At 31.1% G+C, this 15537-nt stretch overlaps 1 protein-coding gene and 1 non-coding gene across 2 annotated transcripts; both read right to left on the bottom strand.

Annotated features, from left to right (window-relative positions):
* Window positions 1-9312: 9312 nt before the first annotated feature.
* On the bottom strand, window positions 9313-11003 carry LOC126728880 (LOB domain-containing protein 24-like). The gene is made up of 2 exons (XM_050434634.1): window positions 10848-11003; window positions 9313-9669 (listed from the first exon to the last, which is right to left on the bottom strand). Exons 1-2 carry the CDS (start codon window positions 11001-11003, stop codon window positions 9313-9315), a joined length of 513 nt encoding a protein of 170 aa, XP_050290591.1.
* A 4197-nt stretch (window positions 11004-15200) lies between these two features.
* On the bottom strand, window positions 15201-15272 carry TRNAK-UUU (transfer RNA lysine (anticodon UUU)). The gene has a single exon. It is a non-coding gene; the product is annotated as a tRNA-Lys (tRNA).
* Between the last annotated feature and the right edge of the window lie 265 nt (window positions 15273-15537).

Here is a 15537-nt window from a genome sequence, read left to right as displayed (position 1 = left end):
TAAAACTTAATTTTTCTATTTTATACACTTATTTTTACAAAACACCCATATCAGTTTGTCTATTATACACATTTATTCAAATAAAATATTCATTTCTTTACCTACATCGCCACTGACCCACACCCACACCCACAATCCACACCGGTATAACACTGGAATCCACACAACCCACCGACAGAAAACCAGAAAAACAAACCCAGCAAAATGGATCAAAACCCATTTATCAAGATCGATGTCTCGCCTTGAGCAACAAGATTGACGCCTCTGGTGGCGGTGGCGATGGTGAGAACGAGAAACAAGATTGACGGTTTACATCGACACCTCCAGTGGCGATGGCGAGAAGGAGAAACAAGATCGATGCCTTCAAAGGCAAGCGGTGGCGATGGCGATGGCGAGAGACATTCAACCCCAAACCCACTTATCAAGCCCATTCAACTCAAAAACAACAAGAAACAAAGGAAGAAAGAGCGATCGGCGGCGACGGTGGTGATCAATGGAAGCTAGACGAAGAAAGATTGACGAGAAGAAGAAAGATAGATGACATGAGAGAAAGACAGAGTTATGCGCCTGAGTGAGAGAGAGAGCTGAGAATCAGGTACAGTGAGGAGAGAGAAAAAATTGTTAAAAAAATATATACACATGCTACAGTACCCATGCAAATAGCAACTTGCATTTATACACAAGTTTACACCCACTGATGTGGGTGTTTTTTTGCTCATATTGTGTAAAATGAACACCTTTTTTCATTTTGCACAATTTTACATCAACTGATGTAATTGCTCTTAGTCTCTAAAAGAAAAAACACGTTTCATTTTAGTCTCTATCGTCATTCCATGAACAGAAATTATTGATATGGCAAACGAAGTGTATTATTTCATAGTAAATACTAACGTGACTATTAAAATAGTATTAAAAAAATTATTTGATATTTAAAGTATTCCACATCAACATTTTAATTTAAAATTTTAAAAACAAAGAATTTCTAATTTATCAATTTTAATTTAAATTGAAAAAAATAAAAAATAAAACAAAAATAAAAATTACTTTTTGAATTTTAAAGATTGAGATTTGTTAAGTAACTTTATCAATTTCTATCAAACTTTCTTGGCAACCAAACACAACATAAAAGTGAAATCTTAAAAACTCAAAACAAAATCTCCAAGCTCTCTCTCTCTCTACAAAAGTCTCCAAGCTCAAGGTGAAGGTGGAGGTAACTGAAAGTGGGTTTCGGCTGAAGGGACTAACTGAAGGCAAGCTCTCTCTCTCTCTCTCTCTCTCTAATTCCATGGCCGAAATCCCAACTCTCTCTCTTTCTAAATTCATGGCCGAAAATCTAGCTTTCTCTCTCTCTAACCCTTGGCCAAAAACCCAACTCTCTCTCTGGCCAAAAACTCAGCCCTCTCTCTCTCTCTCTCAACCTTGGTTTAAAACACAACTTTCTCTCTAATTGCTGAAAAAAACTAGGTGTAGGTCCAAAAAAATATGGGTTTGTGTTTGGGGCCGAAAAATCTGGGTTTGAATTTTGTCTGTGTAATTGTTGAATGTCTTTGGGTTTTGTCTCTGTGTAATTGTTGAAAAAAACTGGGTTAAGTTTTGGGTTTGGGTTTCGAAATTCTGCCTATGTAATTGTGGGCATGCCTTTGTGTTTGTGGCTTATGATTTTTGTTGACCTGGGTTTTCACCTTGTTCAAATCTGGGTTGGTGAGGAGGGTTAAGGTTCGGTCAAGGGGGTTTTCTGACAGAAAGAGTGAGGTGTGCTGGGTTAATGGTTTTGTGGGAATTTTGTTCAAATTTGGGTGAGAGTTGTGTTTGTCGTTGGTATGCCTGAGGGATTGAGCTAGGTTTGTTAGAATTTGTGGGTATTTTCAAAGTATGATAAAATAATAATAATAATAATAATAATAATAATAATAATAATAATAATTATTATTATTATTATGGGAAATGCTAACGAGTGCCCTTAGGGCACTGGTTAAGAATCCAGTTAAAGAAAGTTTTTATGGGAAAAAAATAATAATAATAATGTTTCGACAGTTTTTTTCATTTCCGGTAAAAGTGATGTCAGAACTTTTCTAAAATGGATTGTTAACAAGTGCCCTAAGGGCACTCGATAGCATGACCCATTATTATTATTTGGCCCCAAATGTTATTAGAGAGCACTATCATGCATCAAAGCAAATAAGAACTGTCCTAAAGAGAAACAAAGATTAAATTGGCAGGGTCCACAAAACTTTAGAGTTTCCAATGGAAAACCCTCAGGTCATAAACTCATAATATAGAATGGATTTGCTGCACTTTCTTTTCGAAGTGGGGTTCCAATTTCCAAACTCTTGGTAGCATGGGACGTTTACAAGGCAGTTATTTATTAAAATGAAAAATGTTTCATATTTTTTTTGGTGTGAAAAATGTAAGTCAATAGAAACAATGGAAAACATATTCTACATTCAACAGAAAAATAGAACTCAATGAATAGGAATTTGTTTTCCATTTTTAATGTGCTTTTAAACAACGGAATATGTTTTCCCTAATGCTACATTGTAAGCCAATATCATAAATAATTGAGATAGTCTAAGAATACAATTGTTTGGCTACAATTTTTGTCACAATTCTAAAGTGGTTTATTGTGAGTGATAGGGAAAACTTTTGAGTCAATATGAAAATGATTATCCATCACTCATCACATCATTAAGTTGTAGCATATGGCATGGCTTAAGGAGAATTGCAAATAAATTTCTAGTTTGCTCAAACCAGTCACTTAATTATATACTCTACAAATTTACAAATCATAAAGGGATCATAAACTATACTATTTATTACACTTCACACTATAAACTTTGGATTTTCATCCAAGTTAATAGCAAACTTGATGTCAGGGTTAGGGCTGTCCATCAACCCGTTTGGCCAAACCCGGCCCACCCGTCCTACCTAATTTGACTCGAAGGCCCACGGACAGATCCGAATGTCGATACAGGTCAGGTGTGGGTCAATTAATTTTAATATTCGGTTTTTTGGGTCAGTTTCGAGTCCCTTGACTTCTAACCCGTGTAAACTGACTTGCTCGACCCAGAATTTTTAAAATGAAAAACCACGACGATGGGTCTCTTCTAGGTTTCAGTTTTAAGCAACACCACCACCACTCCCTCCCCCATCACCAACACATCCATCACAAGATCAACAAATTTTTTTTTTTTTTTTTTAAAAGATAGAACTTTTTTCTACTGACCCACCATCAAAATGCACAGATCAGAATATTAATAGGAGATTTCAACTTGATCAGAGGAAGCTTGTGGGGTTTGAGACTCAACCAAGGATGGCGAGTGCAACGAAGACACAACAATGTCAAAAATAGGCTTGTGGAGTTTGAATTAGCAACGCCAGACTGGGCAATGTCAACAAGGAGGTTAGGGTTAGGGGCGGCGACAAGGACCAACTTTGTGATGGCGGCACCAAGGAGGCTAGGTTAGGGATTTGAGTGAGAGATTAGAGAAAGTGAGAGTGAGAAATTAGAGAAAGTGAGAGAAAATTTTCAGGGTGCAAAGTATAACAAAGACCATAGATTAGAGTGCAAAACGTGCATTCAAAAAGTTTAGAATGCAAAGAGTAATTCGGGGTATAGTTTAGGAGGGTAAAGTGTAATTTTTCCTATTATTTGTAATATTAAAATACTCTTGCGGAAATAAACTAAAATAAAATAATCTAAAAAAAAAGAAAAAAAAAAAAGGAAGAGAACCACTTGTTGTTGTTGTTGTTACTTGTTACTCACTATGAAGGAAAGGGACCACTTGTTCTAGGGGAGAAAAACTTTGAATAGGGCTCCAATATTGTGGAGTAATTCTTATTTTCTTTTGAAATCATATAAACCTTCCTTGAATTTTATTTTATTTTAAATTTTTGATTTTGATAATTTGATAAATAGGAGAGGGGGGATTCGAACTCAAGATATTTTCATTGGAAAAACTAACTAGCTAGTTGAGGCAAGGCTCTTGGCGATCTTTATTATCAATAGTCTAAAAAAATTCAAATCCTAGTTTGAATACTAGGATCTTCATAATTATATTAACTCTATATAAAACTTAAACTCTCTAACTATATCTTATTCATTTATTCTCTTTTATATATAAGGAAAGGGGATTTAAATAATAGCTATTAGCCATCACTTTGAGCACCCTCTTTTCTATTACTAGTCTCACACTTTCTTTTTCAAAATGAAACCAGTTCATCATTATCCCTCCTCCAATCAGAATTTAGGTCATTGTTTTCAGTCACATCTTTTTCACTTGTATCATCCTCCTCATTGATATCTATACAAACAACATCCTCCACCACACCTCTTCTGTCACCCAAAAGAACCATCTAATCCTTGCTATCATCCACCACAATTTCATTCACATTGTTCATTCCTAGACGTGGCAAAACGGGCGGGTTGGGTTGGGTCAAATGGGTTTGTGGGTCAAATGGGTCGCAGGTCAAAACGGATTATTTTTAAACGGGTTAATCGGGTTGCAGGTCGGGTCGGGTTTACCCGTATTTTTCAAACAAGTTTTTATTTTATTTTTCAATTACAAAAACAAATCAATGACAACCTAATTAGAGAGAATGAATAAAATCAATTAAGCAAATGAATTGCACTTAATGCCACTTGTTAATATCCTTCCAATTTTGATAGTTTTGAGCATGACAAAAATTATTTATAATCATAAATTCATAATGGAAAAAGTCTTTAATATTAATAGTTCACTATCAAAATGCATATAATTATAAGTTTACATCTTCAAAAAGAGATAGATCTTAAAACAAACAAAACAAGCCAGCAAAGTAACAAGTTATCGGTCTTCTTAAGTGCACATGTTCCTGTTGTATTTAAAATAATAGTAAAGTTAGATTACTTAAATTAAACAAAAAAATATTTAAAAATAAACATAACATATTAAGTAAAGAATAATAAGTAAATATTTTATAAGAATTATACCTCAATCTCAATCTACTCAACGTTGGTAGCAGATTCAGCATTGCAAATATTCATACTTGCAAATTATAGCTCAAGTTGGCCAATTTTGTCAGCATCTTCATCTACAATACAATATTTTAATATAACTTAATGTTCCATGAAAGCAAATCAATAAAGAATTAAAATTGTATAATTATGACTATAAAAAATGTAGCTTCAAATCCATATAACCAACTTTTAGTACATAACGTAGCTTCCACATTCTCAGGTAAAAGATGTGATCGATATGGAGTAAGAATTTTTTTCCCAACTGGGAAAGGAAGCTTTGTGGTTCACTGGTTTGGTTTGACTCAACTTTTTCAAGTTTGCCATTTGTGGCTTTGTGCATTGTAACATTGTTCATTTGTTTGTGCTTTTGGCTTTGGAGTTTGGACAATGGACTACAGCTTAGCTCAGCTGAATGAGATTTTTTTTTTTTTAATGGTTGTCTACTTGTCTTGACTCTTGAGTCACTTGACAGCCTTGGCCTTTGTGTTGTGTAACGTGTTGAGGACCTTTTGTCTTGTCTAATGGCAATTGATTTGGCAAGGCAAGCATTGAAGCTAGGCTAGCAGCTAGCTTCTCAAAAAAAAAAAAAAAAAAGAAGAAGTTAGGCTAGCTAGCTTTTATTGGTAGTCATTCTCTCTAATATATAATATATATTGATTATTAGTTTTGGTACTTTGTGCTTTATGCACTTAGTATCAGGACGTAATTTAAAATTTTTTTTAGCGAATTTTTTTAACAAGTCGAGTCACGGGTTATCCCGATCGGGTCGGGTTGACCCACAAAAAAAATCAGGTTGGGTCACGGGTCAACCCATTTTTGTTTCGGGTAAAAAAAATCGAGTTCGGGTCAGGTATTTTTCAGGTCGGGTCGGGTCAGAAAATTCCGACCCGTATTGCCATGTCTATTCATTCCCCTAAAACCCTTCTTAGAAGTGAAAGAGAAGTGAAACATTTTCGGCTTGAGATTATGGCCAGGTGTGTGTGAGAGACAATAGAGAGAGGTGGTTTGGTGGGAAGAACTTAGCTTCTTGAGGATTCTTGGTCGTACAATATAGGTGAGGAAGAAAGATAGATAGAGAGAGATCAAAAATAAGTAGCTGGGTTGGGTGAGAAGAATTGAAAGTGAGAAACCAAAGTAAAATGAAATGAACCAAAAAGAATGGCGAAATAGAGAATTTGTTGCAGAATGTCAGCCCCTTACTAGATCAGACTACCAGTACAAGATGAGATGAGAATAAATATGTACAATCCAAATGTGACTTCTTTAGAAAAATGTGTAGATTATTGTCGTTAAACCAAGAAATTATGTGACCTCTTTAGAAAAATGTGTTTCTTAAAGTTAAAGCTCTTTTCTTGCTTGACGAGACACAAGAATGGACAATTTTGATTTAATAGCACGTCATATAATGATATATAAGGTTGTGTTTGTTTCCATTCGCCGAATGTCATTTTTTATATAATGCTTATTTCACGTTCAAAATGTATTGATATATAATACTTGTTTGTTAAAAAGAAAGTGACTGAGACACATTTATTGAGCCAATTTTCACAGAAAAGCATTATTAAATTTGTGCAATCAAATTCATTAATATAGCTATATTGAATTTAATTCAAAAAAGTTAAGGTTACTATAAATTTTATTGAAATTACTTTTAGAATAGATAATTTGATGTGAGTATTGAAAAGTGATTTTGTAAAATAGAAAAAGACATCACCAACATCATTAGATCTGTGTGTTTCAATACACAGATGGTGTTGCTTTTTTGGGGTTATTTGTTGTCTGTATAAGAAGGGTGTGTTGTGTTTGGTTATCAAGAAAGGTCACAAAAAGAAAGAAAATGAATTAGAGATTAATTTGTTTTGGATGTATTGTGTGATTGGTTAGCAAGAAAGTGACAAAACCAAACAAACAAAAAAATCCATACAATTATTTTTTTATTTATTTTTTGTTTAAATGAGGAATTATTATTATTATTATTATTTTTGTAATTTTTAATTTTTATTTCTAATTTTTTTATTGAGTTAATGGTAGGAACAAAAAATGTAGAGATCAAAATAGTATTTTTGCCAATAAAAAAAATAGATTCTTATATGATTATATAGATAAATATTTTTGCACAAGGGTTATAAAAAAAAAGAAAGAAGTAAAATTGATTGAGGACACGCAGCATCCAAAGAGATTGAGTGTCATTACTTACAAAATGTAATAAAGTCTAAATTTAATTCCTTTTTTTTTTTTTTTTTGTTATTACATCTAGCGTTCAATTGTTTTGATAACATATCTGTGATTTAAATTTTATTTAATCACAGTCTTGGACTAATTTGTTGTAAACAAATTGTTGAAAAAATGTTTTATATAATATTCATGTGGCTTACTAATAATTGTGCACATTTTTTTTAAGAAGAAATCATTGTGCACATGATATGTGATTTAAGATAAATATAGTCATATTTATATTTTTTTTACCTATAAAAAAATCTAAAAATGAGAACATAAAATATAAGAAGAATTCTTTAAATGATTCTAAATATAAAAAATAATGATGTAAATTTTTTTATTTTTGTTTAGCTTACATAATATATTCATGGGAAATTCATTGGTTTATAAGTACAGTGAATTTCAATGATACACTAGGCAACTCAGCAGTCAGCACTGCAATAGCATTGTTGCCAATACCATCTAAACCTTGGTTTGAGAAAACTGCTACTTCAAAATTCGCTTGAGAGAGAGTACAAAGGAAGGAAAAGATATTGTCTAATTTAGAAAAGAAAAATTATTAATACTATTAGTAGAGTGATTTCTAATTTTAAAATGAAGTTTTATTCTAAAAATATATCTAATTATTTGTGATAGTATTATTATAGTACTCTTATGGAAATAAACTAATAAAATAATTTTTGCCAAAAGAGAAAGGGAGCCGAATGTTTGTTGTTGTACTGTTACTTGTTTGAGCAAGAGCATTGTCTGTAAGTTTTCATTTATTTTAGGATAATAATCTACTTTTTTTTTTTTTTTTTTATTGTACGTACTCACCTCAAATTATCAATCATACACTCTCCTTTATTTAAATAAAATAATATTTTTCTTACAATTTTTTTTAATATTTAACACCTACCCAGCCGGCCCCACCTACCTTTAAACACATGCCAACTCTTTCTCTCTTCTCCTCTGAACCTTCTCTCTCTTTCTTTTTCTCATCTTCCGTCTTTCTTCTTTTTCTCTGAACGTTCTTCTTCTTCTTTTTCAATTTGGATTTGACTATGGGCGTTGATTTTGAGTTTGCAATTTCAATTTGATTTTGGGTGGTGGTTTTGGGCGGATTGGGTGGATCTCTCCGCTGTTGTGGGTAGATTTTAGGCAAATTTCTCAAACTTGAACCAACCTCACTGCCACCATCATCACACTGCTGCCATTATCACACTGCCGCCAATAACCCAAGAAAGCCCAGTTGCAGCAACCCACCACCGCCACCTCCGATCTTGATGTAGCGCCGCCATGGCCCTCACTTGACTTCATATGGGTTTTGGTTAATTTTGTGGTTTGATTTCATCTGGTTTTTGCTGGTTCTATGATGGGTTATTGCTGATTTTAGTTTTTGGGTTTTTGTATTTGGGTGGTATTGCCTTGATCGTATCGGTGGTTGAGGCTAGGGCAGGGGTGGTTTTGTGGTCGGAAGAAGACAGAGGGGAAGAGTAAGACGAAGGAGAGAGAAAAAAAAAAAATAAAAAATCATTTACACATGAACAGTGGCTGTGAATATATGCACAATTACACAATTTTGCAAATGAACATGTTAGAGATTGACTAACGTGTGTAGTTTTTAAGCAAAGATATATAAAACTCAACACTTTTTCCATTTTACACTTACTGATGCAAGTGCTCTGACTTACTAGAAATGGAATGAGACCACTTTGCTCTAGTTAGGGGAATATAAAATAATATTCTTATTCTATTAAAAGGACATAAATTTTGGATTCTTTCTAGAAATTTTTTTTTATGAAAGTTGACTTTAACTTTCTCTTTTTGTATTATTAGTTTTGTGCACTTCTTAATTACTGTCATTATCCTAAGAGACATGTAGATTGATGTAAATATTTCTTTTTTTTGTTTAGTTAATATGCTATAAGACAGTTGGTAATTGAATGCAACTAGTTAAGTATTTTCAAATACCTCGAAAACTAAGAAGAAAACAAATAATACAAAAGAGAGAGTTCAAGTGATTAATTAGTACCACCTCAATGACATAATACACGAATATCTAAATTATCTGTAATATCCTTACCCTCACTCGTTGATAAACTAAACTTATAATTTGCTCAAAATTCAAAGCCACAAAAAGTATTGGAATAGTTGTAGTCTTCAAGTAGCTGTTGATTTACGTTGGGGAAAGGATCTTGTTGACATGAACTGAGCCATAAGGGCTGATCTTCACCTTCTTGGGCAATAGCATGAATCATTTGCAGCTGCTGCATTTGTTGTTGTTGTAGTTGTTGTTTTGCATTATGAAAGTCTATTTCACCCTTTGTCTTCACTAGCTCAGACTGAGCCTCAATTATTTGTTCTTGGAGTTGAGAGATTATCCGAACACTTCCATAGACTGGGTCTTCCACACGTGAACTTGCTTCGAAAGACATGCAATCCGCTGCCACAGCTCGTAAATGCAGTGGAAGTTGCTGCAATGCCAAGTGATGAAAAAAATTAAAACCAGCTTTCTTGTTTTTTTTTTTTGTTTTTTGTTTTTGGGTAAATAAACTAGAGAGATGAACAGCTATAAGGGACTAAATTTTGAAGTAATAAATATAAGTAGCTTAGTTAAAAATGCACTACTAATCAATTTCAAAGTAAAATAATTCTGGGATTCTTTTTTGTCAAATGAAAATCATTAATTACTCAGGGAATTTAATTTGACAAAGAATCTATTTCAAATGATGTTGCTCTTATGCTTTGTTGTGACAGGTATTAAAATTACACTTGTTAAAAGTTGACAAAGAGTATATATATGGAAAATGTCAAACGGCTACAAGAACTTAAAAAAAAAAAAAAAAAAAAAAAAAAAAAAAAAGATCCATTAGGAGTAGAGTCAAATATTAAATTAGTTGCTCAAATAACTTAATTCTAAAATAATAATGAAGATTTTTCTCAAGTGTTGTTTCAAGAAAATTTAGGAGGAAATGGTATTAAACAAATTTGATATTAACATAAAATGATGAACTCAAAACTTACAATGATAGGAAGAAAGAGGAAAGTAAAACATGTTCAACATTCATATTGATTATATAAATGATTGTTTTATTTATGTGTATGTGTTGAACCTTCTCTCCATTTCCTAGCACAAAGTAAGAACTGAAGAAGAATACTACTAACAATAGTTGATAATAACACAAAACATATCATCTTTGCATGCATTATTATTACAGTAAGGTTTTTGCTCTTAGTCATGAATGTCGATTCTGTAATGTACTTTGTATTTAGACAATGGGTAAAATTTGTTTACCTACTAATATACTGAAATAAAAGTAAAAAAAAAACCAATGATTAAAAGAAAACCTAGAGTACGTAATTACTTAAATAAATAAAAACTAAATCAGTGTCATTTGTTATCTTCTTTGGCTATATTTATCAATCAAAGATGCATTAAAGAAAGAATCCATTAAGAAACATCTTAAAGATATCATTAACACCATCTATGTGATTATTTCCATAAGATAGAAAGCTTTTCAGTGAACTACAAACAAGCTGAGATATTAATCCCTCCTCTATATTAATACCATTGTATTAACTAATTAATAAATGAAAAATATGTTACTAGTAACATGTGTGTATATATATATATATATACATATGGTCATACCTCTAGCATTTTGGTAGTGTTGCTAGCACCAAAGATTTTGTGAACACAAGCAAATCTTTGAGGATTGGTTGGTGGAAAATACGGTGCAAGAACACAATCTTTAGGGCATCTCCTTCTCAAATATTTGCAAGCTGCACATCTAGTTGAATGGGACATTGTCAGATTTTTGAGAATCTACTCAAAGATTTTCTTTTCGAAACTTCTAATTATTCTCAAGAAGAGATTTGGTTTCTATATATTTATAGAGCAAGACTTAGGTACAGTGTTTAGGTATTGTTCTTTAAGTTCCCCCTTTTAAAATTCTACTATGTGGATTTTTTCTCATAGGATGGAAATATATTTTTTAGTTAAGTAGCCACATGGCTAAATCCTAAGAGGGGAACCTAAGGAACAACAACTAAGATATTGTACCTAAGTTTTGTCTATATTTATATAAGAGCAAGACTTAAGTACTGTATTTAGGTGCTGTTCCTTTGGATTTTTTCTTAAGATTCTGCTATGTGGTTTTTTCTCATTGATGGAAGTGTATTTTTTAAATTAAGTAGCCACATGAAACAATTTTAAGAAAGGAATTTAAGGAACAACACCTAAGATATTGTACATAAGTTTTCTCATCTATGTACTCTCTATATAATGGTGACACGTTTATATAATGGTTTTATTCTTGGAAAGCCAACAACGGCTACTTTTCCTAAAATAGCGTCCACAAATAAGGAAACTTTCGTGAAGCTTTAGATTTCTCCTTTATCAAAGAAAAAAAAGCAAAGGTGGCGACCAGTAAAAAAAAAAAAAAAAATTATACTAATAAATTACATAACCAATAAAAGGTCAAACACTACTAAAAAAAAAATTCTATTCCATATAATTTCCTTATGAAACAAAAGGTAAAAAGAGAATAAAATAGTTTTTCTTAAAGAAGGCCAGCCCAATATAATATGAGTTTTTATGCAAAAACCTTAAATGGGCATTTGTGTATTTCAATATCACTTAAAATTAACTTTATTTATTATCCATCAATTTACTTAATGTTTTGTACGATAAAATTTTTATTTATTCAAAATTCATTGTTCTTACTTTTTTATATCAATGAAAACATTTGATTGATGTTATAGATATTACAAATTTTATTATATAGACCTTATAATTTGACGTGTTGCGAATTAGAATAAATTGATTTAAACATTAATTTATAATGTTGTTTAAGTGGCACTAATTTATTCTTGCCAAGTAAATTGTAAGTGTTATGTAGTTTTCCATTTACTTAATGGTGATTTGGTTTGATTTTTATTATTTTATTATGTATATATTTTTGGGAAAATGTTTAAGCTGTAATAAATTTTACTACAAAAAGCTTTAAAAATGATGTGAAATAGAATGTGATTGGTGGCCGTTCAATAAGATAATAATTGAATATTTGAATTACTTCTTATTATTGGTGATGCAACAATTTGTAAGACTCATGTAATAAAATTTATAATAATTCTAGCATCAATAATTTTTTTTGGTCTTTTTAAAGGAAAGTGCTAAAGGTACTTATTATATAAAACTTACAAATTAATGTGAAAATATATGTCATTATTTCAACTACTTAATAAATGAATTGATGTTTGAAATGTGTTTTGAAAATTGGTAACACATCATTCTGTAAGCTCCATACGATAAATTTTGCAATATTCCTAACAATACTCATTTTTTAAAAGTAGAGGGGGGAAATTAAAAATCACTTATTGGCCCCCACATTATGGGGGCATTTCTCTCATGGGCAAAGCCAAAAGGGGGAGGGGGGCTACCCTTGTGACTCCTCCTAAAATTTCATTGTAATGTGCCAAGAGGGTCTAGCAGCCCATGTTTCAAAGGAATTATGCATGTTTTTTGTGAAGTTACACAAAAATAAGTGACTCTGACACATGAAAAAGAAAGGAAAAAAAAAAAGTTCATCTCAAACACCAAACCAAATCACCTTTTCGTCCATTTCAATATAGTTATAAGTAGCTTTGTCTTGTCCTAGTTTTTCAACTTTTTCACTATTTATTTACTTTTTTTATCATTATTTTCACAATTTTCACTATTCATGATACTTTTCAGAGTACTTTATTGTTGAGTAATACTACAAATTTTACTACTTACGTTTTATAAATTGGCCAATCACAAAAATTAATTTCAAACATTTATTCATTATATTGATTAATTAACACTAATCACATTTTTACCACATCAGTTTGTAAACTTCTTATTGTAAATTTTTGTAGCTATGGATTGGTTATTTTTGTATAGTTATTTTAGTGATATGAAATATATTAATATTTTCTTACAAATGTTTATTTAATTTGTTATTATAATCGATTAATAGTTCTTAAGATTAATTTCACTTTTAATATTGTTTTTTAATTTTGCTCCCTGCAGACTAAAATCTTGGTTTTGTCTCTGATTTTGTCTAATAGGTGAAGTGATATTACATGTAAATTATATATATATATATATATATATATATATATATATATATATATATATAAAATAAACCCTTCACATGGAGGTGTACCCCACTTTTATGGGACCTATCCCATGTGAGGGACTGAACACTTGAAAGAGATACACGATAAATTTTATAATAGTAAGGGGGGCCCTGGATCATAGCCTAGGCCTACGCAACTTTATTTTGCACGTGGCTGCTGATTGTGTGCATTCTTAAGCTAAAATTCAAGATGGGCTGCGGGGCTGATCAATTGGCTTTATACAGTTGAAGAGATTTTTGAACAAAAATTATTCGGTCAAACACTTCATGTGTACGGCGACCACTTCTAGGCCGTACTTAATTTACATCTACTTATGTCATATCCTATGTATCTTTTGCGCTTTAATTTTTGAGATGTGGTACGTACATAATATTTTCACAATAAATTATAGGTGATTAGTTTTTATTGGTTTAAATTTGAACCTAACACTAACATTACTTTTTTGTCCCAACAATAACAACTAGTAATAACCTACCACTTATGATTTATTGTAAAAATATTGTGAACATATCATTTCTCTTCATTCTTTTATACAAAAAATTAAAGTATATAAATAATTGCTTTGTTGAGACTTGAGTAGTTTAATCTTTTATTGCATCTTTACTTAATTAATGAGCATTACAAGTTAACTTTAAAAAATAAAAAAATAAAATAGGGTGCATGATCTTTTATTCAAAATACATATTACAAGTTAACCTTTAAAAAAAAAAATTATTAATAAAAATTTTGGGTGTCTGATATTTTAGTTCAAAATACATTAATTTCATTGGTTCCAGTTAACTTAATTGCTAATTTCGGCATATCTATCCTTTTCACTTTAAGAAAAGTAAATAAATAACTACTTTGTTGAGTTATCTAATATTTCATCACGCTTACTTATTGAGAATTATAAATTAACTTCTTTTTTTTGGGGGTACTTGATCTTCTAGTTCAAATTGCATAAAGTTTGGTTGGTTCAAGTTAACTCAAGTTACTCAATTGCTAAAGTATTTTGGCGTCAGATAAGAGATATGTGTTTAAATATTGCTTAAACCAAAAAGAAAATAATTGATATCTTGATCTAATGGTAAAACATGATTATGGAGTAAATCATTATAAATTTTCAATCCTAGCTACCTTATTTATCCACCAAAAAAAAAAAAAAAAAAAATACAAACTTTTACTTTACTAATTTATGTGACTGCAAATCATTCATGTTCAAACTATGTTTAGGTCTTACTTAGAACATCAATTAGGAAAAATAATTAAAATGAATGTGTTTTATAGCATGGTTGAGATGCATTTTGAGATTCATTGTATTAATGTTTGATGTAAAAATAAAAAAATGGGCATGTCTCATCTTATGAACAACTTATTGTTTATTAACTTAAATTTCAAAACTTTTTAACAGTTTAGACTTTAAAATCAAACTTTAAGAGGTTAAGTTTTACTCTCAAAACTTAAGAGGGTTTCGTGGTTTACGGGAAAATTATGTTGCTCAATACTTAGCAATAAAAAAAAAAAGAAAAAGAGATCAATAGGAAAAATTGCTGTTGTCTCTAGGTCTTGTATTGAGTTGTGCCCACTGAACTGAACCGTTGAAATGGAATACTGAAAAGATTGTAAAGCTTAATTCTTGCCATTGAGTATTTTTTTTTGTTTTGACTACTCTTTTTGATGGTGATGCATAGACAATATTTGGATAGGTAAGTGTGAATGACGAAGGGATTGTTGCTAATTTGCAATGCAAGAAGAATCATTTTTTTACATAGCCAATTGATTATTTATTATAGAATACTAATTTTAAATTTTAAAAACCAAAAAGAAATTACTACATCCAAATGAAAATATAGAGAGGAAACGCCGTCTGTGGGGATCGAACCCACGACCACGTGGTTAAAAGCCACGCGCTCTACCACTGAGCTAAGACGGCTCTGTTTCTCTTATTACTTTATGAATTAAATTGCACTTTTTTAGTTTTTTGCTGAATGAATTGAATTGCACTTATAAACCCACTTCCCGTCTCTATGATCACTCACAAGTAGATTTAGTAGTTTCATGATCCTTTGTGTATTTTCAATTTGCATCACTCAATGGTGGTAATAAAAATTTTAGTTTTTAGAAATCAAAAAGCTACTTTATTTATTTTAACACTACACTTTATAATACACCTAAGATTTTTTTTTTTTTTTACCACT

This window comes from Quercus robur, chromosome 5, assembly GCF_932294415.1.
Source record: "Quercus robur chromosome 5, dhQueRobu3.1, whole genome shotgun sequence".
Taxonomy (NCBI): domain Eukaryota; kingdom Viridiplantae; phylum Streptophyta; class Magnoliopsida; order Fagales; family Fagaceae; genus Quercus; species Quercus robur.
Note: the sequence above shows the minus strand (reverse complement) of the source record. Positions and strands in the feature narration are given on the sequence as shown.